This window comes from Alligator mississippiensis, chromosome 3 (genome assembly GCF_030867095.1).
Source record: "Alligator mississippiensis isolate rAllMis1 chromosome 3, rAllMis1, whole genome shotgun sequence".
NCBI lineage: Eukaryota > Metazoa > Chordata > Crocodylia > Alligatoridae > Alligator > Alligator mississippiensis.
Window position 1 is genome coordinate 193,553,355 of NC_081826.1, and position 22,516 is coordinate 193,575,870.

Genomic DNA, 22,516 nt, shown 5'->3' on the forward strand with positions numbered 1-22,516 from the left:
CTGTGCATGAGTATGTTAATAAGAAAACATGTATTTGATTTTTACATTGATAATACATTTACTGAGGTGTACCCCATAGCTTTGATTCAGTTCCCTTGCTATTGGGAGGAAGCAACTGCTTTCCCTATGAGCAGCTCTGGTGAAAACTAGGAATGCTGTCACTTCCTTGCTTGGTAGTAGTCCCCAGTAGAAGAAAAGTAGCATTGGCTATTCCATTGCCTTATGGGAGCTATAGGGAGAGCATAGGATCTTGACTGACTCTGCCTGAGCCTCGGAGAGAGTCCAACAAGGAACAGCAGCCATATCATGCTTGTCAACTGGAGAGAGGGGGCGGAATGGAGATGTCTAAAATGGAACGTGTCAAATTACGACAGTCTTCACTGCAGTCTAACCACAGGGTAACTCTCTCCCAGGAGTTTAGCCCACGATAATCACAAGGCCTTAGGTAAGCAGTGATGCTGTATCTGGTCATGAGAACAAAGGAATATGCATCTGTTAACATGTTCTAAGAGTCATAGCACTGTAACTGTCTGGGTCACTTAGTTCTGAGAGTGTTGTGGGACTGCTTATCTCAGTATAGTAGCTATCTTTTCTCCCTTTTGAAACAAAGCAGTAGATGAAATAGATGCTTTGGAGTGTAAATCCTCCATACAGTGTCTTGTGTAATCTGTAGGAGGGATTATGATTGCCATAAACAGTAAACTTTCACTCTCTAATAGCAGTCTATTGTTTCAGGCTGAAAGTAGTAAACTGTTAACTGCAAACAGGGAGCGAAGCAAAGGCTGATTGATGGCCATGCAGAAGACTTCTAGGAAAACTGAAGGGTCAGTATGACTCAGTGGTAACAGCACATGGCAGCAGTTCTTCACATCAGCATGCACGCATTAACTAGCTACTTCATGGTCTGCCTTCTTTCTAGCTCTAGAGGTAGTGCCTACTTTGCTGTATAGCATTGCTGGAGGGGTTGTTGTGGATATGTGAGCGGGGAGCATGTTAGAAAGAGACCTGTGGTTGAACCCGAATTTAATGTGTAGTAAAGATGAGCTCTGTCTGGCCTGATGTGAGAGAGGGTAGTGTAGACCTGGTTCTTTCAGAATTCTTTGTTCTTTCAAATTGAAAACAAGCTTGTATTCTAAATTCAGGTTTTCACTCTGAATGTTGGCCTTTTCAGAAAATTACTGGATAGCAGTTTTCTAAATTAAGGTCAGTTTAGAAAGAGAAATTTGTCGGCTAGGTTAGGAAAAAAATGGTTTATAAGGCTTGAAACACAGACTCTTTCAGTCTTCTCTGTAAGCTTGTGAGAACTCCATAGAAATGATTATGCTGTCTGCACTCAAAGTGTTGGCATAGTTGTATATTTCCTTTTACTTATGAGCTATACAAATCTATAAGCTGTACACAAAAGAAAAGATAACAGCTGAATAATAAGGCAAGGCTTTTTGTCCAAAAAATGTTTCTACCCCTTTATATTTTGGTTTTAGTTCTCTGCAACTAACTTTTGCCCCATTCTTCTGGACTTGCACTGCTGTATTGCTTGAATGGTAGAACTGCTAAAAAAAGAAATCTAATTTTTAAATGCATCAGTGTGATCTCATTTCTGCCAGTCTCCCTCTTTACAATGCTTCTGTCCATCTCATTCTAGTTCTTGCAGGCTCATGAATATATTATAATGTAGAGATAATATGCTCTTTCATTGTATATTTGTGTTCTATAAATACTGGCATATCTACAATCCTGTTTTGGCCCAGTCAGCCCCTGACTTGACTGGAAAATTTATTTGTCCAATGACAATGACTAGATTTTGAGTGGTTGTTTATTGTTTCAGATGCAGAGAAAAATAACTTCTAGATGACACTATTGTAAAGAAATATTAAACTTCCTATGTTGCTTCAGGAGTGATGTATTAGTTTGGCAGCAAAACAGTAACTTTGAAGTGTCAACTGTTGCATAAAATGTTAAGGGCGCTGTTGGAAAGCATTTTGGGGGAATTAATATAGTGGCGATGCCGTTATCCTTATACAGGTCCCTGCCTTGTAGTCTAGATATTCTTTATTCATCATCTTGTAAAAGAAAAGAAGTTATCATGTGGTAGCACTGTGAATGCCAGATAGTGGTTAAAAATGCAGTCCTGCTGGTTTTCATATAATCATTAGGAGATGTTTTGAAAATGGAGGGAGACATGTGGCCCATATCAGGAGCATAGAGTTTGTCAGATCAGAAGTATACTGATAGGAAAGGGGGGGGGGGAGAGAGGAGAGAATACACTTTTAGTACCATACACATAATTTAAAACTACAGAAGATTTGGGTAATAGGAGTGCAGGGGAGGAAACAGTGTTTCCAGACAGGCAGACAGATATTTACATGCTAGAAGGGTATCTATATCAGTGGCTCTCAACCTTTTTGGATTTGAGCCACCCTTCATTGGGCTGGAGGCATCCCTCCATAACTTTTGTGAATTGGGTGCTGCTCAATGTAAAGATCTAATTTATATATTGTATAGTGCTTAACTCCTTACAGTGGGTGTAGGGGATTGTCCAGGCAGGGACAAACCTGAGCCTGCACTTATCTAATTATCTTTTCACACATCCTGGCACCCTTCAAAGGGTCTGGTAGTATGTCAGGGTGTTGCAGCACCTTGGCTGAGAACTGCAGATCTCTGTACTAGCTTTCAAGTTAGTAATTTGCAAGAAACAAAATGCAAATAACCAGTCAACGGGGATACAGGTTGTAGTCGTGTTGGTCTAAGGACATAGGCAGACAAGGTTCTTTGTGTATATCTAATATCTTGTATTAGACCAATTTTGAGTTGAGAACTTTGTATCAGTGAGGCTGAAGTTGAGAGAGGAACCAAGAACTTGGCATTGGAAATCCCTATCCTGGGAATCCCTTATCCTGGGCGTAACTGAGTTGGTCTAATAAAAGATATCAGATTTACCCAAAGAACCTCATCTGCCTAATAACTAGTCAAATCGTTTTTGGCTCTGCTGCTATAAGTGATCCTACAATATTCTGCCAGTGAGGGTGCTACAGATTGATTGATTTATTTTGTCTTGGGGTAAATCATTTTGTTTTCCTATACCTCGGTCTCTTCGGTTGTGTAGGGTGGACGATTCTCCTCTACCTAATGGGTGTGAAAAAAAAATAGCCCCATGCCTCCCCAGGGGCCCTTTTTGAAGTCTTGATTTGGCTGCTGATTGTAAAATGCTTTTAAGATCCACTCCTGGGAATGGCTGTTGTGGGGCAAGCTGAAGCTGGTTCCTTATTCCCAGGATTAGGGATTCCCAGTTCCTTAGTCCCGGTTCCTGGTTCCTTTCTCAACTTCAGTCTCATTGATACAAAGTGGCCTGATTGTTCTGGGGTTTCATCATGAGTAGCTGCTTTGTCTCTGACTCAGCTGTTTGTCCTGCTTCAGTGCAGCACTGCCCAGGGCTGGACGGGCAGTCTCTGTCTGTCTGTCTGTCTCTCTCTCTCTCTCTGCGACTAATTACTTTGCAAACTTCCTTGGGCCCTTTTTCGTGGAAATGGGGTGGCCTGGCCTACGAGGGGGAGGAAGCGCCTGTGGAACTGGTGCACTGAGGGCCTCTTCCAAGCCCTCCCCACCCTCCATGTAGGGGGACCCCCCCCTCCCGCCCTTGCAGGGGGAAGAAGCCCTGTTCCAATGGGAGCCACACAGGGTTCCACCAGGACCAAACCACTCGGAGCTGCTGGGGGGAGGGCACAGGTCTGTAATGCATCTCCTTGCTCCCCAACCCACCCGCTTTTCTGTTCAGCCCAGCTCCTTTTGTGCCCTGACCCCCCTTTTCCTCAGGCTGGAGCTGTCGCCACCCAGGGTTTGGGGATACAAGGAGGGCTTGGGGGTACGGCCACCCCTTCCCCCCCCTGCACAGCGAATGGAAGCGGCGCTGGACAGGGTTGCCCTGGGGTAGCTGAGCTGGCTAAGAGCTTGGCAGGACTGGAAGGAGCTGGGGCAGGGGGGAGGCTGGCGGGAGGTTGCAGTCCAAAGCAGCTGCCATCTGAGTGCGTGGAGGGCAGCAAAGAGTAGCTAGGTGCTCCCTCCCCCCCCCCCCCCCCCGGAGAGTTTGGAAAGAGGGGGAGCACAGGGGAAAGTTGTTTTTTTTTTCTCTCCTCCTGAGCCTGCTGGTGCAGAGATGCCAGTGCGAGGAGGAGACCCCTTGCTGTACCCTCGGCAGGAGCTCTCAGCCTGGCTCCGGGTAAGTGCCTCCCTTAGGGCACCACTTCTCCCCTACCCCCTTTTCTGGGGGCGGCTCTGGTGTTGGAGGAGGATGCTCTTCCCAGCAGGGCTGGGGCTTGCTGGGCTGGGAGCAGGGCTTTGGAGTAGGGTCACGGAAATAGAGCTGGTTCCCTGACACCACAGCCTTGGGTGGGGGGGTACCAGCAGCATCCTGCCTTCGGTGGACCTTCTGTCCTGTCCATGTTGCCTCCAGATGCAGCTCTCCCCTTGGGTGCTGTGTTGGCTGGGTTGATTTCCTAGCACTGCATAGCTCTGCTCGGTCCTGGTTGGATTTCTAAGCAGAGAAATTGTGGCTCTGAGACAGAGAAGAGAAATAAAAGAGTTACTGGGCCTGAGGTTAAACTAGATTGGGGCTGGCAATATCCTTCAGCAGCCTTTGAGCAGAGTGGTCTACATTTTGGGCAACACAGTGGGGTCATAGTCTAGAGTTATGGAATTTCTGGTGTTTTGGGTTTGAAGGCTCACTTTGGACTGCTCTGTTTTTATTTGCGTGTCAGGTATCCAGGTTGAAGCCATATTGGTCTAGAGGCAAAAGGAATCAAAACTCATGGAAGTGGTGATATATTTTCTTAGATCAACTAGATATTTGCAAACAAATTATTGTATTTATTTGCAAATAAATACAATTATTTGGTTGCAAATATCTGCCTGATCCAAGAAAAGAGATCACTTCTTCCACGAGTTTTGATTCCTGTTTTTATTTATTTTTTAACCTCCAGACACTGAACCTGGATGGTCAGAATGCGTGAAGTCAATATTTTAAGCACCTCGTTTGCCTGTGGGTCACAGTTCTGAGCAGGAAATTGAAAAATACTGTGCATGGCCAGCAGTGAACTTTTGGGTTTTGTTAGTTGGGGTTTTTTTAAGTTTCAAATTCATTTTGCAGCTTTTGGGTGAAAGTTATTTATTCTTCTTATGCCCCCCCCCCCCCACCAATTAAAATAACAAATTTAAGTGTCCGATGCACTCACTTTTATTTTTTTGTTCCTAACGTAATTGCGAAATGGGATTCAGTGACCCACATGATTAGTAGTGAGATACTGTTTCTTACCTATAGTTTACTAGTTCAAACATGAGGAAAGACCATAGTAAGTTAAGGTAATTTCCAGGTGAAGGCTTGTTTGGTGGTTGTGAAATGAGTTAGTAGTGTCAGACTGTGTTATTTGTGATGGGGCAGCCTGGGCATGCACAAACTATTATTCAGTATACCCTTCTGTTTTGTTTAAAAAGTGCCCCTGAGATGCAAACACTTCCCCCTTTTCCCACCCCCCCCATCTTTTTGACCTGCAAAGTGCTGTATTCCCATTGTTCCCCCCCTCCCCCCGCTTCATTATCAGCTGCCTGTTTCATCTTCTGTAAATCAAACTTGTTAGCTTTTGGGGCCAGAGGTTTATCACTGTGCATGTCTTTTCAGTGCTTAATTTAGTGGGACCCCAGTTTTGTTTCAAAGTCTGTGGTTGCTGCTGTACTGCTAATAATAAATAACTCAAATATTATGTTGACAGAGAATGGGAATTTAAATACTGGTTGAAACAGACTTTTTATCCCTGGAAGTGTTCCCTTCAGGACAGGGTTTTGGTATATTGATCAAGATTGAACAAGAAACCTTCCAGGCCTTGAATCTGAAATCTAGAGGCTGGCATGGCACATAATCATTGCTCTCACATTTTAAGATCATACATATCAAAAACAAAAATATTTCTGAAATAAAATAGTGTGGTGAGCTTTAGCCAAAAAGCTGACCTTTTAAGTATCAGGAGAAACTTCTATAATGGAAAAAACTTTAGCTGCTGTATAGCAACACTGACAGCTCTGTTATAATTCAGTATACCAGGCTGCACGATGGTTTTTAATACAGGGAAACCATTTTGCTATGCAAAAATCTGATAACCACCTACATGGCATTCTCCATCAACTTATGGAACTGTGGCTTGGCTTCTCTGTGTTTCAGCTATTTTGCACTATTTGGTTACCTGTATCTAACCCTTAATTGGCAAGCTGGTTATTCTCCCATTGCAGGAGAGAGCTCAGCTGGCATACAGTGTTTCCACACCAGTCTCCTCTCCTGAGCTGTCAAGTGGAAGGAATCTGTGCTACAACAGTTCACATCTGACATGGTGTTTTACACAGTAGCCAGATGGGGTAAGTTAGAACAGCCTGTAACTTACGTGGATGGGATTGTGAAGCAAGTGCTGATGGTCAGAGATGCAGAATTTGCACTATTATGTCCATCTTCACTCATGCGCTGAGTTTCTCTGAAGGAATGAAACAAGGCACATATTTGCAGCCAGATGATGTGAATACTATTGACAATTAAGCTGCACCCAGATATGCAAGGGTGTGCAGTTTGTGGTGCTGCATATCTTTGTGGCACCACAAACCGCACACTGAGAATGTTAAAACGTGTCCCAGACTGCATGGGGCCAAAACTTGTTACTGGGATTTCCCAGTAGCAAAAATAAAAAGGAACAAACAGCAGTACAATGTGCACACAACAAGCATGTGTTGGCACACACGGAGTCCAGACCATCCAGAGCAATGCTGTGGCTGCCAGCCAGGCCTCTATGCTGCCCTGCCTGTGCTCCTGCTGCTCCAGGCTACCAGGTAAGACTGCTGGGGCCAGCACCAGTACTGGCCCCAGCCTCTAGCTTTCCCTGGCTGAAGAGCTGTAAGGAGCTAGGTAAGCAGTTTACCTGTTGCCCGCAACACAGTGCATATACAGGTGCTTGTACTGCAGCAGTTTGTGCCGCTGCAAGCACACACACCCCTGCATGTCTGGATGCTGTCTTTTCAGCATTAGCTAACTATCTGGTGAGAGTTCAAGGATCAAGACCACTAATGCTGGCCTAATTTTCAGACCTTAATGTACAGAAAGTTAAATGTGCACTTTTTTTAGTCCAACTGTGAGATTACTGCAAAATTAGGGCTTTGTGCTGGTGGAGTGGGGCAATTTTAAAGGGATTTCATAAAACTGATGGAATGTTTTAATTCTGCCATCAGTGTTAATGGAATCCTCGTTGTGGTGAAGTCTAGTTAAACTAGTTTATCTCTACTGGCACTGCCCTAAAACTTCCTTTCCTGTAGTATCTAATGTAGAGTCAACATCATGAGAGACTTTTATGCTTTCAGGTGCTTGAATAAACGGAATGAGTAAAAAGCTAGTGATCATTTTTTAATACATGTTAATGTCTCTTTATTTGTGCTGTTTAGAAGATAGGTGGCTCAGGGAATACAAAGTTTCTCATTGCTCCAATCCAGGTCTCTTCTGGTTCCTGCCCACTTACAGTTGCAGTCCACTGGCATGCTCTTTCAGTTAGCTGAAAGGCTGTGTAGATTGAGCTCCCTTTTTGAACATTTGTAAAATATGCTTACAGTAGTATGAAGGTTTGTATTTTGTTGTCTGCAGTATGGTAAAGCAAAGGAAGACGTAAGCCTCCAGTGCTATCACTGATAACTTTCATGAGCAGATTCATTCAAAATGTTTTTAAACTCATTGATACTGATGATCCTTTAATACACTTTTCTTTTTCCTTTCATTTTTTCTCCTTTTTATACCCTTTCTATCATCTTTCCAATTTTCATGCTAAGAAACAGCCTAAAAAAAAAAAGACTGTAGCTGTGGCTTTTCTTTCTAGTTTCACTTAGATATTTTGTCCTTGAAGACTCTTTTATTGGTGGGGTTTGGGGTTGGGTTTTTTTGGTTTATTTGTTTTTTTTTTAAAGAGAGAGAACATTTTGTAGCAATGCCCAAATACTGTTAACAGTAATGATTCATGAAAAACAGGGAGAGTTAAAAAGGCAGTGAACCAGCTTGCTTTTCCAAACATTTTAAGGTCCTCATGCACCAGATGAACGGCGAGTCAGTAATTCTTCATGGTGATGTAACAACAACGAAACATTTGGGGGGGCGGGGGAGGTTGTTGGGTTTTTTGTTTTTTTTTTTTTTTACAGATGAACTGACCTAACTTCTTTTAAAAAGTTATTTGCATGTCTAAGCCATTGACAGAAGGAATAGGTGCTCACAACACAATGTTTTAAAACAGTGTTTTGAAAATATTTCTCTCTCAGTACAAAAACACGGAGCATGCCAAGGGTTCTGATTTTTATATCACCCGCACCAGTTACATCTTACTGCAAATACCTACCTTAAAGCAACATTTCACTCATGCATTCATGGAAATAACTGCCATGATACAGGTCAATTGATTACATGTCTGATCTCTCTATAGGTCATGTAAGTATTATAAGTATTTTTTAGGCTTATCCAATAGTAAGTGTTGCCTTTTTTAACATTCCTGGTAGCCTTGTCAGATAATTTAAAAAGAAAATAAACTAATGCCACCAACGCCAGCAAATTGAAAAAGAAAAGGCTATTTAACAATCTACAATAGTGCTCAGGAAGTAAGCAGTCAAAAAATAAAAAGGCCATGTTCATTTCTAACATTTGTGTTGACAACAGCACTCCAAAAAGCTGTGTGCCCCATTGACAGACTGCAACAACAACAAAAAAATAATCTCTCATATATTCTGCTACATTAGTTCAGTTACATAAACAATATTGCTTTAGTTTTTTCTGCCTCACTTTGGGACAGGTGACCCTTTGTATATACTGTAGTGTTTTAAAGAGGCCTGGTCTAATGGTTTCTTGATGTAGCTGCAAGAAGTGATAAACTTATCTATAATAGATGTGTAATGTGCATAAGCTGCTCTGAGCCTTTCTGGATAGGGCAGGGTATAAATATAAATAGTATTCACAATGTGATGTTAAGCTTTTGTTTATGTACTCTTCTGTAGTCTGGCAGTTCAAAGGATCTCTTCTGGTAATATCTGCTACTTAGGAGAAACTTTGGGAACCTCCCCATGCTTTTGTCACAAAGGATGCTGGTCATTCAGAGCTTTACTTGGAGACCCAGGGGAAGTGAACTGTTAGCATTTTGAACTGCACTGATAGCTTCCAGGCACAGCATTTGGCACACATTTTTACTTCGCTCTGTGTTTCAAAGCAGATGCCGGCTAATATGAAGGTCTTAAGAGTACAATTTTGAATGCCTTTTTGATGGTTGGCTTATTTGAAAAGATATGTGAGGCTTGGGTCTCTCAATACTATATGGATGATTTCAGCTTTATGTTCAGTAACTAGCTGTTATACATACAAGTAGCCTATTAGGAGCATCTTGAATATACTTTGCATTTATTCAGATAACAAGAATGAAACATCCATTTTGGACTGTAAGAGTGAAAACATTGAATCATTAATTGAAGTTTAAGTGGGAATTTAGAAGTGTGTGTGTGTGCACCAAATGTTAGTTTCCTTAAGCATCACTTTTCTTCTTAATGTGTGTAGTGTTTCTTCTTTTTTTTTCTCTCCCAGTACTATGGGAGCTGAGAAATTTTAGGAAACTGAAATGAAAGGATTTGGAAGTTTTGTTTCTAGCTTTGCTGCTAAAGGATTGTGTTGGGTCTAAGCTGGAAGGTAGGGCAGGTGTGTCAAAGTCGGTATTTTACCAGGCTTGAAGCTGGTCAGTTATCTGTTCTGCTCCATGGTTTACTCTTCAGTGGAAATGCTTTAAATCATCCCTGCTTCAGAGGAATAGTGAGAGGTTTTAATAATATTCCTTTAATGAATGTTGTATAACAAACGGACAAGGTTCCTTGGATGAATTTGATATCTTTTATTAGACCAACCCAAATGGTTGGAGAATAGTTATTAAGCAAGCTTTCGGGTTCAAAAACCCTTTGTCAGGCTAAGGACGAAGGGTTTTTGAACCCGAAAGCTTGCTTAATAACTATTCTCCAACCATTTGGGTTGGTCTAATAAAAGATATCAAATTCACCCAAGGAACCTTGTCTGCCTATATCCTTAGACCAACACGGCTACAACCTAAACCCATATAACAAACATGTTTGTTAAAGCTTGAATGGAGTGTTGGGGAAATTAAAGCTTTGGTTTCTGATTATTTTGCTGGTTGCTTGTTAATTCAAATAAGGATTGCTGCAAATGTTAAGATTAGATTTGTGTCAGGTAGATCAATGTCAATGAAAACTTTGTTTAGGGCCTCATTTTTTGTGGTTTAGCTAACATAGATCACAGATGACTAGAGAAGAACAAAAACTAATGTAATATGCCAGCCCAGAGATGGGCAGGATGAGCTTTCTGGTCACTGGTAGTAACACCTTTACTGCAATCCCTTGGGAAGGAGAATGGAAAATTCTTGGACTTTCCATTTAGTTATGTTATGATTATCTCCCTCTGATGTTTAATTGCTAAACAGCCATTTAGGAGAGAAATTATACTGGTGAGTTGGCTTCACAGCTTTTTCTTCACTAAGGGATGAGGTAAGTACACTTAGATAAGCACCTTTGATCTCAAAATTGTGAAATTCAGATTTGGGTAATTTGGGGATTAACCTGGCATTGTTCTGAGTTGACTGACTGGCTGCTTGTATGACTCTGCCTCCACTATCAGTGCTGGATTAAGGCTCAGTCCTCTGTCAGGGTCAGTCTTACAATTCTGGAGGAACCCTGAAAAGGTCTCAAGTCCATTTCTGCCATTCTTGGCTGTGGGAAGGGAGGGAAATAGTGGATTGCCATTTACTGTAATTCTCTACTTCATGGCAGGTAGCATATTCTTTTTTTCCACATACCCGCTTGAAAGAAATAGGAGTACGAGGCATATGGACTCTGCCTTTTCCTTCTCCAAATGCTGTTTTTAGAGCAGGGGTGTCAAACATGCAGCTTGTGGGCCAGCTCTGGCTCATGGAGCCATATTATCTGCCCTGTGGGTTGCTGGTCTGACCCTATGTGCCAGCCCCTGATAGACATACTGTGTGCAGCATGCAAGTGGACCCCACACTATGCGGATTGCACACAACATGGGGAGCCAGCACAGGACACCGCATGCAGCCCACGTCCTGAACCCCTGTGCTGTATGCAGTACCGTGTCCAACCCACACACCATGTGCAGCAGACCAACCCCCTATTCTGCCTGCAGTATGTGGCAGCCCTGCAGCCTGCCCCAGAATTATTTTTTTTTCAGTGCCACCTGAAGGGAAGAGGGAGCAGATCTGGCAAAGGGACCTCACTGCTAGCCCTCCTCCCCCCGATTCCAGGCACCCACCCAGCCTCTGCTAAAGGTTCCCTGGTTTTTGGGGCTGGCTGGACAGTGGGGTTCCCTTGGTGACTGGGGACTGCAAGCTAGTGTGAGCACTGCTGTAGTCTGGGTGTATGGGGCTAGCATGGGAGATGTATGAATTGGGGCTAGAGTTTGGGGTAGGCATCTGCAGCTGAGACTCCATGAATACCTTTGCAACCCCAGTGCCCACAGGTTGGGGGCACTGAGGGTGGGTGGGTGAGAGGACTTGCCCGGATGTTTGTCAAGCATCTGTGTGCCCAGCTTGGGGTGCTATGGCAGCTGCTGGGCTTGGCACTCGCTCTGCTGGGCGCTGGCTGTAGAGTGCAGTGCGGGCACAGGCCAGGCTAGGGCAGCACAGCACCCTGCTGTGTTTTGCTTTGCAGCCCTTCCGGTGCCCTGTGCAAGAGTAGCAACCTTGGAGACTAGGCAAGAAATGCCCAGGGAATGAACCTGCAGGGGTGCTGGGATTGGGGCAGACTGGAATGAAATGAAATTAGCATGCAGGTAAGGGCACTGCACAGTGGTCGCTCTGGCCTGGTGCAGCAACACTTATCTGGCCTATGGAGCCCAATGAGTTTTAAACCCCTAATTTAGAGTCCTGATGAGGGATATGATCAAGTGTAAGCTGCAGGAGGTCTTATTCCCTTGTTCATCCATGTAGGATTTGGTTACAATCCATCCCTAATACTCAATATAATCAAAAGCAAGCTAGCATGCACAGATGAACCCAGGCTTATTTACAACTCTTTGGGAATTCTGTCTCTAAATCTGGACAGGTTTATCAGAGGGCAGACAAGCCTCCTTAGTAAAATAAGCTACTTGCCACGCACTGTCCCAGTGAGGCAAGCAGACTCTGCATGGCATGTTTGCTACTTGTGATCCTGTATTGTTGTAGCAGTAGTATGGTATTTGTATAATAGTCCAAATTGGTGAGTTGCCTTTGGAGCAGTAATAGAGCAAACAATTTTAGGGTTTGACCTTCCATTTTATTGGAAAACAGGTGTATAAACTTTGTATGCAGTAGAGCAGAAAAAAAATATGAAAATTCAGAATGAAGTTAACAGGGGTTTGCAGCTGATTGATAACTGTTCTGTGCCAACTAATGAAAACTAGCAATTCAGCAGGGGAAAAAATTAACTGATGTAGCAAAGAAATTACATCTGTCAATGGATGTACCTTCCTCCTCTGCTTAGACCCTGCATACTGTTGCCCAGAACTGACAATTGCAGCACAAACAGTTTACAGTTTGATACAATAAACAAAGAGGTTGGTGTCTAAAATCTTCAGAATAGAAGAGGAGGCTTCTTGTGGCTGTTGCCACTATTCAGATCTCTGTAGGCTGGCTTAGTTTGTTGCCATCAGCTTGTAACTATTTAAACTGGTCATGTGAACATACTTGTAAAGATCATATTGTTATTCATGTAAAGATATTTAAGCAAAAAATGTTTAATACGACAGTCTCAGTCCAGATACCATATATATGGTAAATTTATAAAATATTCTGATTTCCCGTCCACAAAAATAAGACACCTTTTGGGAGAGTCATGTTGTGGCACTCAATTCTGGTGTGAAGTATATAATACTTTGTGGTGTGAGGGGTTTGTTTTGTTTTGTTTTTTTGGAGAGAGGTATTTCTCATCTTTGAACACTGTAAAATGATTGGCCAAATCATGCAGAATTTGAGAATGTCTGGGGTTTATGCTTTTATCAGCCAAGAAAAGAGCTAAACTGACAAGGTATAATCTGTTTCTTATGTCCATAGAGGAACGCTCATAACAGGAGTCTAATGCCTGAGAGAACATGGCATATCATTCTTCTATTAATAGAGCTAGAACAAAGGATAGTGGAAATGTTGACATGGAAAGAAAATCTAATTTGGCCTGGGACTAATCTTAAAAACTAACAGTTGTACCATTGTTTTGAATTGTCTTGTTTTATGACTGGATGATTAAATATAAATACTGACCTGATTGGATTGTATCCCAGCAATGAATTGTCTTTTAAGGATAAGTTACTTGACTTGTTCCTTCAGATCTAGAGGCTGTGTTTGCTGTACTACAGGGTTGTAGAAACTACATGGATTCAGCTTCTGACCACTTATTGATCTTGTGCAGGCGCTGACTTGGGTGTTAGTGCTCCAGGTATTAGAAACTAATTTGTTGTTTTGGGGAGTGTTTGATTTATTATTTAAAGCATTATATAGTGGTCCTTTCATTGTGCAAAACCATAGCCTAGTTTTGGTGAAAACACCATGGAAGTTGAGCAGGAATCTGATTTGTTACGAAACTTAGATCCTTATTTTCTTTTAATAAATAAGGCATGTTTTGGGTTTTTTTCAATGTGAGGACATCATCTGCTTAAAAACCACAGTCCTGAATGAAATTTTTTTACTCGCTCATTCTACACGTAGTAGCTAAGATGATTCTGAATGAAGTAGTTGGGGGAGGGGGGGGCGGGGGCAGGAAGAATTTGTTCATTTTGTGCACAAATCAGCACTTCTGTTCTCAGATTCACTGTTAATTGATGAGTTACTCCCTGATCCTTAAACCACAACTGCTGTTATTGGTTTTTAATAGGGACAACACACTTGGTTAAAATTTAAGCTTCTATGTAAAGTGTTTGCAGGCTGAGGGCTTTAATGCTTTCTTTTCCATTTTGTTGCATGGGTCTTAAGCCATAACAAGGAAATGGAAAGAGGTTGGGTTTCTTTTGGGTTTTTTTTAAGCTAGAAAATATCAGATTTTTTACCTTTTGCTATTATAGGGGAATGCAGGAACAGTCATTGAAAATATTTTATTGTATTTATTTTAATTTACTAGATTTAAAGTTTCTGGTACGCTTTTTAATTATCATATTTACTCGAATCCAAGACAAGGCTTTTTCCCACAGTCAACATAGTGTGGGTAGGAGGAAGGCAGGGGTGGAACAAGCTCGTCTTGGATTCAAATATCAATGCTCTGGCTGGGTCCTGGCATGAGCCTGGGCGTGGAGATGAACATTAGCCTGAGCCTGGAGTCAGGGCTGCTGCTGGTGCTTGGAGTTAGCAGCCATATGGTGAGTGCAGGTTAGGGGCCAAGGCTAGGCTCTGGACCTATTTGAATTAAAAAGGCTGTGGGCCTAGCCCACTAAAAATCGGGGGCTGCCACTGGTTGGGTGGCCAGAGCCTTTAAAAATCCAATAAATTACGGGGGACAAATCATAAAAGAACAGGGTGTGCACGTGAGAGGTCATAGGGCCAAAACAAGTGCTCTGTAGGTGGACATCGAGCAGAGCATGCCAGACAGTGCCCACCGGCACTTGAACTAGGCTAGGCTCTGGAACTGGGGGTATAGGCAAGGCATGTGCTGCTGATTTGGTTGAGGGGATGAGGCAGCTGCATGCACTGCTGACTTATTCCCCCCATGTGCTCTGCTACATTTCTGGCCCAATCAGCAGTGTGTACTGCTGTTCCATCTGTCCGTGTGATACTTCTCCATTTCTCTGACCCCATCCCCTGACATGCTTCTGTTGATTGGGCAGCAGCATGGTTAGGGGATGCAGCAAAACTTCTTGGGGAGATTGTTGTGGGAAGCTGGGGAGCAGGCAGGTTGGTTAGTGCCAGGGGTACGGGGGGGTTAGTGGGAGAGCAAGTTGTCAGGGTCAGGCTACATGCACCTCCTTCATGTGGTTCAGCACAAATTTAGAACACTCCCCCTCCCCCCCCCAGCCGCCGCAATATTTAGATTCTAAAAATGGAAAATTTATAATTTTCTATTTATGGCATCTAATTACTAGTGGGTCATCTTAAATTCAAAGTCCTCTTGAATTTGGGAAATACAGTAAATGTCTTGCTACAGTACACAAAATTAGATGAACATGCCATATGATTTTGGGGTGGCAAAGGGAAATGGTGGGAGAGGATAAACAGCAAGAAAGGAGAAAGAAGTAGAAAAATAGTAGGCAAAAAATAGATGTCTTGGATCTTTTCTCTGTCTTTAAGAAAATTAATTTCCATCCTGCATCACAGCTTTACTTAATTTTCAGGAAATTTTTCTGAATATTTTGAAAAGTTGCCAATTCACCATTATTATGTTTAAGAACAAATTGAGAGAGGAAGAGTGGAAACAGAACTGTAGTTTTGTTTGTTTGTTTTTGAGGGGGCAGGGGTCAGGGTTTTGTTGGGTTTTTTTTGTTGTTTTTTTTTAAAGACTATCACATGAACAGATATACCATGTATTGTGATACAGAAAAAAGAGCATGTAGAATAGTAAATGACTGGTGAAGACTTAAACAAATATTCCCAGAGCTCTTGGGATATGTTGCTTCAGACGAGTGTTGTGCATCTTACAGTGCTTAAGATGACTGGTTCCTGGTTTTTTTTTTATGATGAGTAACCATATAGAAAAGAAAAGTCTCTGAGAAATAACATATTCTTCCTTCAAAGCTTATTTCTCAATAGAGAGAAATTGGTGTTTATAAAAAGCATAACTAATTTTAAATGATTTTGGCTTTGTCTTCTTGCACAGGATATAACCTTTTATTGGCTGAAACAGTGTTGCTTATTTTAATTGAGGTTGTTTCCATTTTAGATTTTGAACAATGGGTTGTTTCCTGACGATATGATAAATGCTAAAACAACTGCAGCACAACTTCATCAGTGTAATGATGGAACTGTTCTTGGCTGGTGGCTGGGAGCAGTACAATAGAAGGGAAAGTTCAGGCAGACATGCTGCTAAAACAGATTAAACTGAATTTTTGTCATGACTCTAAGTTTCCAGCAGGTATGATCTGTTTATATCACAGTTGTGTTTGCAACATTTTTCCAGTTAGAACAGTCTTTGGCCTTGAGGCAAGGACCAGCACAAGAAATAACTTAGAAATGCGAATGTGTTCATATGCATAAAGGAGAATTCAGGTGCTGCAAAAGTAATCTACACTTTCTAATTTTGGAGGAACAGGAGGAGGTCTTTCTTACTCAGTTTTTTTTTCTTCTGTCCTCTCCAAATATGTGGAAGATTATATATAAAGTAGCAACTTGTTGAGGAGCCAGTGCACACAGGTTGTTTGTTTTGCTTATTTTTGTTTTGTTTTTTTCGCAAGTCAATTCCCTTCCCACTGCACAGAGTTTCATGTTAAGAATGAAGCCCCTACTCCTGTATGCACTTCATACACCTGATTAGTTCCCTGGACTCAATGGGACAGATTTTTCATAAGTACATTTACTCTCCTATGTAATTCGTTTAAAAAGAGTACGAGTCAAAAGACAAAGTTGTTTTGTAAATGTATAATTAGGACCTGAAAAGGCTTCCAGTTCTAAGAGGGGTTTTTAAAATCTTGAATTAGAATTTTATTTGGCAGAGCTGTAGGTTGGAGATCTTGTGACTGTGGTTGTCTTTCTCTGTCTTACAAACACTCGAGTATTTTATTTAGTTCACTCATCATGAGCCCCCTTTACTCTTTCAGCTCAATGGTTTTAATAAAGGTAAGAGTGAATACCTGTGTCTGAAGGCTCAGAGTCTTAAAAGCTCCCTAGGTAGTTTGTAGGGCTATTAACCATTTGGTGTCCTGGCCAAATATCACCTGCAATAATTTATATCTTAACTCTTCAAAATCAGCCATAATTTTTATTGGTGGCAATCTTATTCAGTAAGTATTGAACTGTGCTGTAAAACAGTGCTCCGTCTTGGCCCAGAAGCAGCTTCTCATTACTATGCTATCTTAGCACCTCAGTAGGAATAGTGACATGGCTGGTGACCTTCCTAGATTCTGTCACTTCTCTCTTTCTGGGGTCAAAACTGCTGGAAGAATTTAAATTTTTGTTCATACAGAACTGATTAATAGGATAGGGATTTAAGTTACTTCTGAATGAAAGCCATTTGATACATTCTATGGGATTTTCAAAACATCGTAATAGATTTAGGGACACTTCTGATGGGACCTGTGCCCTAAATGACTTAAGTGTGTGCTGGCCGGGAGCAATCGGAGGCCCTTTTTTTCGCGCGGCGGGCTGTGGCCAGCAGCCCGGACACGCCGGGTCGGGGAAGGCAGGCGGCACGCTAGAATTAGGCACGGACGCTTAGTGGTTGTTTAAGATTGTTTACTTACACCGTAGATGGTCGCGGTGCAGGCTGGACAGCTTCCAGGAATACTTCGCTTAAATCCTAGTTTTAGGACTCGGACAGAGCTCTGGATTCACTCACAATTCACTCACACAAAGTTTTCGAGGCTCCGTGGAACTTTTGCGCACAGGGAAGGGTACGTCGAGGGATTGTTCGGCGATGGGGAGAGGCGAGAGGCTGATCAGACCCCTGTTGCCTTCTTGATATTCACGCTGGGTCCAATAGGCTCCGCAGCGCTTAGAGATCTTCACGAGACGTGAAGTCTCCTCCTCCTGATGTTCGTGGAGTCCTCCAACTTGGGCGGAAACCACTCAAGCCTCTTATACGGCTAGCAAGCCAATCGCTAGCCGCCATGTAGGAATAATTTAGAACTAGCCAATAGTGGGGCACGAATTTAAATACAAATGGCGGGAACTCCTTGCAACATGCATTTCTGTGCTGCAACGAAGAAATGCACCCTGCAAAGAAAGCTACAAACGGCGGGAAAATAATTTAGCAGTGCCGAAGCGCGCACAAACAAAAAATCACACCCTTGGGTTGTGACAAAGTGCTTTTGAAAACCTCACCCTATAAATCATGATTTAATAATAATAATTAATGCCTCTTTCCCCCCCCCCAAATCTTGAACTATAGGGGTTGGCCCACAAACATGCCTTCTTTTTTTTTTTTTTAATGATTACTGCTTTCGCATTCTGCCCCAGAAAAGTGTGTTGAAAATCAGAGGTTAGTCCAAAAAGATGCCTTTCCATCAACATTCTCTATTTAGATTAATTTAAGTGTGTTAGTGTTTTACTGTTCAATGTAACTGGTTGTATCTTAATCTGAGGTACAGAAATAAGGAATCTTTGTGAACTGTTTGACCTGTTTTGTCAGGAATTTTAGCTTGACTAATTTTATAATATGATAGCCATTCAAAGAAGTTTCTACCTCTTCTGTGGCAGAGATTTGTATCGTTGCATTAGCAGTATGAACTACATTGACCCAACAATTCCATAGAGAATAATTCATCCAAAGGGCATACTTGTGTTTGCTGAATTAGCTTTAAATTTACCTTCTATACATCTTAAAAGAAAGCATTTCCAGATTACCACTTAACTGCATAGAAGAGTAAAAACTATCCTAATTTGTGATGCTGCATCATTGCTCCATCTAGTGGAATATTTAAATTAAGAATTAACACTCTTGGCTCTGAACAGGAAGCAAGGCTGACATAGCTGAGGATTTGTCCTGCAGTATGCAGAATTAACATGTAATCAGTAGATTTGTTTGTTTTTAAGCTTTATACTCATTTAACTCTTTAATTCCTCTGGTCCTTTAAGTATAGTTCTGTAAATGCACTTAGCACTCAAATGGACCTCCAAATTCAGCTCCTATGACTACTTTATTTTAATATACAGTGGGAGGAAAAGAGGGAAGGAGAGAACCTCATTTTGTTCCATCTAATGTTAAATAAATAAATATATTTTTCCCCTTAGAAGTCTGCCCCTAGCCTGATGTGCCTGCTAAGTTTGTGATCTCTTGGAATTATTTTCTTTATATTGATGCCCAAGGAGGGAAAGTTTTCAGTAAACATCTTTTGGAAGTTAATGTAGGGAAATGAATGTGCAAAGAGAACAGATATAAAAATCCCTAAGAAATATGGGGAAAGGCAAAATAGGAACCCAACAAATATTTCTAAACTTCTTCTAACAAAGCTTGCAAATTCTATATTCCCAACACATTTTATAGTGCTTAGTATTTGAAAATCAGGTATCTTTCATGTCTGGACCTTTCTATAGAAAATCTTGATTCTTATATTCTTGGAAGAAAGTAGGCAAGGCAAAAACATTTTCAAGTCAGGGTTTCATTGTAGAAGACCAAAGAATAATTCTTCTTCAGATGTATTCAAAATACCTTTTCACTCTGTGTGTCTGTGTGTCTGCGCACATGTGTTTTTACAGATTACCTTACTTTAATTTCAAAACTACCTATATACTTAATGGTATGGTTTAGTTATTACTGCCTCTGAAAACTAAATAGCATAATAAATAGCTAAAACTATGACTGAATTATGGAATCTGCTTGCTAATATAGGAATACAGGCAGTCCTCGCCTTGCAACGTTTCGAGTAACAACATTTCTCACTTACAACATTTATAAATTGACACCCTGTTTCAACTTTACAACACCACCAGTTTTGACTTACGCCACCACAACAACCTCTCTCTACCAGAGAAGAAGGCCATAGAATCTCTAAGATCTAACCACCAAATAGTAATAAAACCAGCAGATAAAGGAGGAGCCATAGTCATCCTAAACCGTGAGGATTACATAAAGGAAGCCAACAGACAGCAGTCTGACACCACCTACTACAAAGAACTACAAGAAGATCCTACTCCCCTTTTCACCAAAAAACTCAACAATACCATCAAATCATTTCCACCAAGATTACAAGAAAAACTACAGACCTTGATCCCCCCCACTACCTAATCCAGGGACTTTTTATATGCTCCCTAAAATCCACAAACAAGGGAACCCTGGCAGACCTATCATATCCAACCATGGGACCCTAACTGAAGAAATATCAGGTTTTGTTGAATCCATCCTAAAACCGCTTGTCACCCACAGAGCAAGTTTTGTCCAAGACACCACAGACTTGCTACGGAAACTTAAAAACATAGACCACCTTCCCAGCAACACACTCCTAGCCACCATGGACGTTACCAGCCTATACACCAACATCTCACACCAGGATGGCATCCATGCCTGCCTTACATATCTACAGGAACAAGATTACAACCCAGAATACAGACCCAAAGATATCACTGAGCTTATACACTTCACCCTCACACACAACAATTTCACTTTTAATAATCAACACTTCCTGCAGACGATGGGAACAGCTATGGGCACTAAAATGGCCCCACAGTATGCCAACCTTTTTATGAGCCACCTGGAAGAAGACTTCCTCAAGAACTGCACCATCAAACCCTTGCTGTACTTACGATATATCGATGACATCTTCATCATTTGGAGTGAGAACCAGGAATCTCTAATTGAGTTCCACCAGAAATTCAACAGTCACCATCCCTCCATCCGACTTTCTTTAGAATACTCCAGCACCAACATCCCCTTTTTAGACACAATGATCAGTATCCAGAAGGGTAAAATACAGACCACAGTATACAAGAAACCCATAGACCAACACACATATCTGCACAAAACCAGCAATCACCCGAAACACACCAAAAAAGCTGTGATATACAGCCAAGCCCTCAGATACCACTGCATCTGTACTGAAGAGAACACCCGGGATCGCCACCTCACCAATCTTAAAAAGGCTTTCACCCAGCAAGGACACTCCTCCAGAGAGGTAGATCGCACGTTTGAAAGAGCCACCTGGATACCACGTGAAGAACTGCTGCAATACAGAAGAAAAACACCCACAAATCGCACACCGCTGGTTATGACCTATCACCCATCCCTTGAACCTATACGGAAAATCCTCAAAAAATTGCAACCCATATTAGAAAAAGACCCTATTCTTAAAAAAATCTTCCCAGAGCCACCCATCCTAGCCTTCAGACAAGCACCGAACCTCGCCAACCTCATCACAAGAAGCAAACTTCCTCAAGCCCAGAACACACCAAAAGGATCCAGACCGTGCCATGACAAGAAATGCAAAACCTGCCCCCACATCTCCACCACCTCCACTATTACTACACCCCACAACAGAGCCATCAGCATCCCAGGATCTTACAGCTGCACCTCCAGAAATGTAGTATACCTCATCCAATGCATCAAATGCCCTGATGGAAGATATGTAGGAGAGACCAGACAACAACTGCGCACCAGAATGAACACACACCGGAAATCCATCAAAGACAGAAACAACCAATTACTGGTGGGGGCACATTTCTCACAGGAGGGCCACTCTCTCTCCAATCTCTCAGTCCTGATCCTCAAGGGAAATTTACACAACACATCCCAGAGATGAGCCTATGAGCTCCATTTCATCAACCTGCTGGATACCAGAGATCATGGACTAAACACAGACATTGGATTTTTGATACATTACAATCTGCCTGGCAACTGATTCCCCAGCCCAGCCCAGCCCAGCCCCTGGCTTCTTTACTTTTCATTCCATCCAGGAAGAGCACGCAGCAACTGCTGCAGCGTCCTTAGCCTGACGAAGGGTTTTTGAACCCGAAAGCTTGCTTAATAACTATTCTCCAACCATTTGGGTTGGTCTAATAAAAGATATCAAATTCACCCAAGGAACCTTGTTTTGACTTACAACACTTGATCCGATGCAATGCCATGCCAGCGAACAAGTTCATTGCGTCGCTCATCTCCCTAGAAAACATCTGTCCAAACTTCCTTGGACACTTTCTTTAAGAAAGCAGACAAGACTCCAGAAAAACCTGCAGCCAAGACTCCTAAGAAGACTCCAGCCAAGAACCCTTTAAGAAGTCCAACCAAAAGTCCTTCAAAAAGTCCAGCAAAATCACCTCAAAGAAGTCCTTCCAAATCAATATGATTGTTATTTACAATATAAATATATTAATGTAGCTATATTACTCATCCATAATTGATCAAGTACAAAATTCTGGGGTATTTTTGGTGAAAATAGGGTATCGGGCCTTGGTTCAGGAACCAATCCCCCATTTATAACATTGTTTCTTATGAGAAAATTGGTTCCAAGTTGCAACGTTTCGACTTAGGACGTGGTTTTCAGGAACCAATTGTGTCGTAAATCCGAGGACTGCCTGTAATTATATAAATTGTCACCTTTTACAACATCTTTTTCTGTGGCTGTACAATATGCTTTATTTCATTCATTAAGGAATAGCTACCATTAGAGGAAAGAAAACAACTGAAAAGGCCTGAACTACTTAAGAATAAAATACTAAAGTGTATAATTTGCTTTTAATGGGCATAAAAATATTTCATGTGGGAAGGGTTTCTGCTAATATCAACGCTGAGAGACTACTATAAGCTGGCTTCTTACTTCTACCAGTGGGTGCCTGTAGATGTGCGGAACGCCTGTAAT

The 22,516-nt window shown here is 41.9% G+C and overlaps 1 protein-coding gene across 6 annotated transcripts in view; it reads left to right on the forward strand.

Annotated features, from left to right (window-relative positions):
* The window catches only part of TJP2 (tight junction protein 2), a 103,960-nt gene that overhangs the window by 30,820 nt on the left and 50,624 nt on the right, over positions 1-22,516 (forward strand). The window contains exon 1 of one of the 6 annotated variants that reach the window (XM_019478056.2): positions 4,099-4,213. The exons of 3 other annotated variants lie outside the window; for them this stretch is intronic. In XM_019478056.2, coding sequence (XP_019333601.1) covers positions 4,151-4,213 — 63 coding nt within the window. In that variant the 5' untranslated portion in view covers positions 4,099-4,150. Of the gene's footprint in view, positions 1-4,098; positions 4,214-6,291; positions 6,397-13,503; positions 13,528-22,516 lie in introns of those variants that run through there. 2 more of the 6 variants (XM_059724775.1, XM_019478059.1) reach the window with 2 other exon arrangements.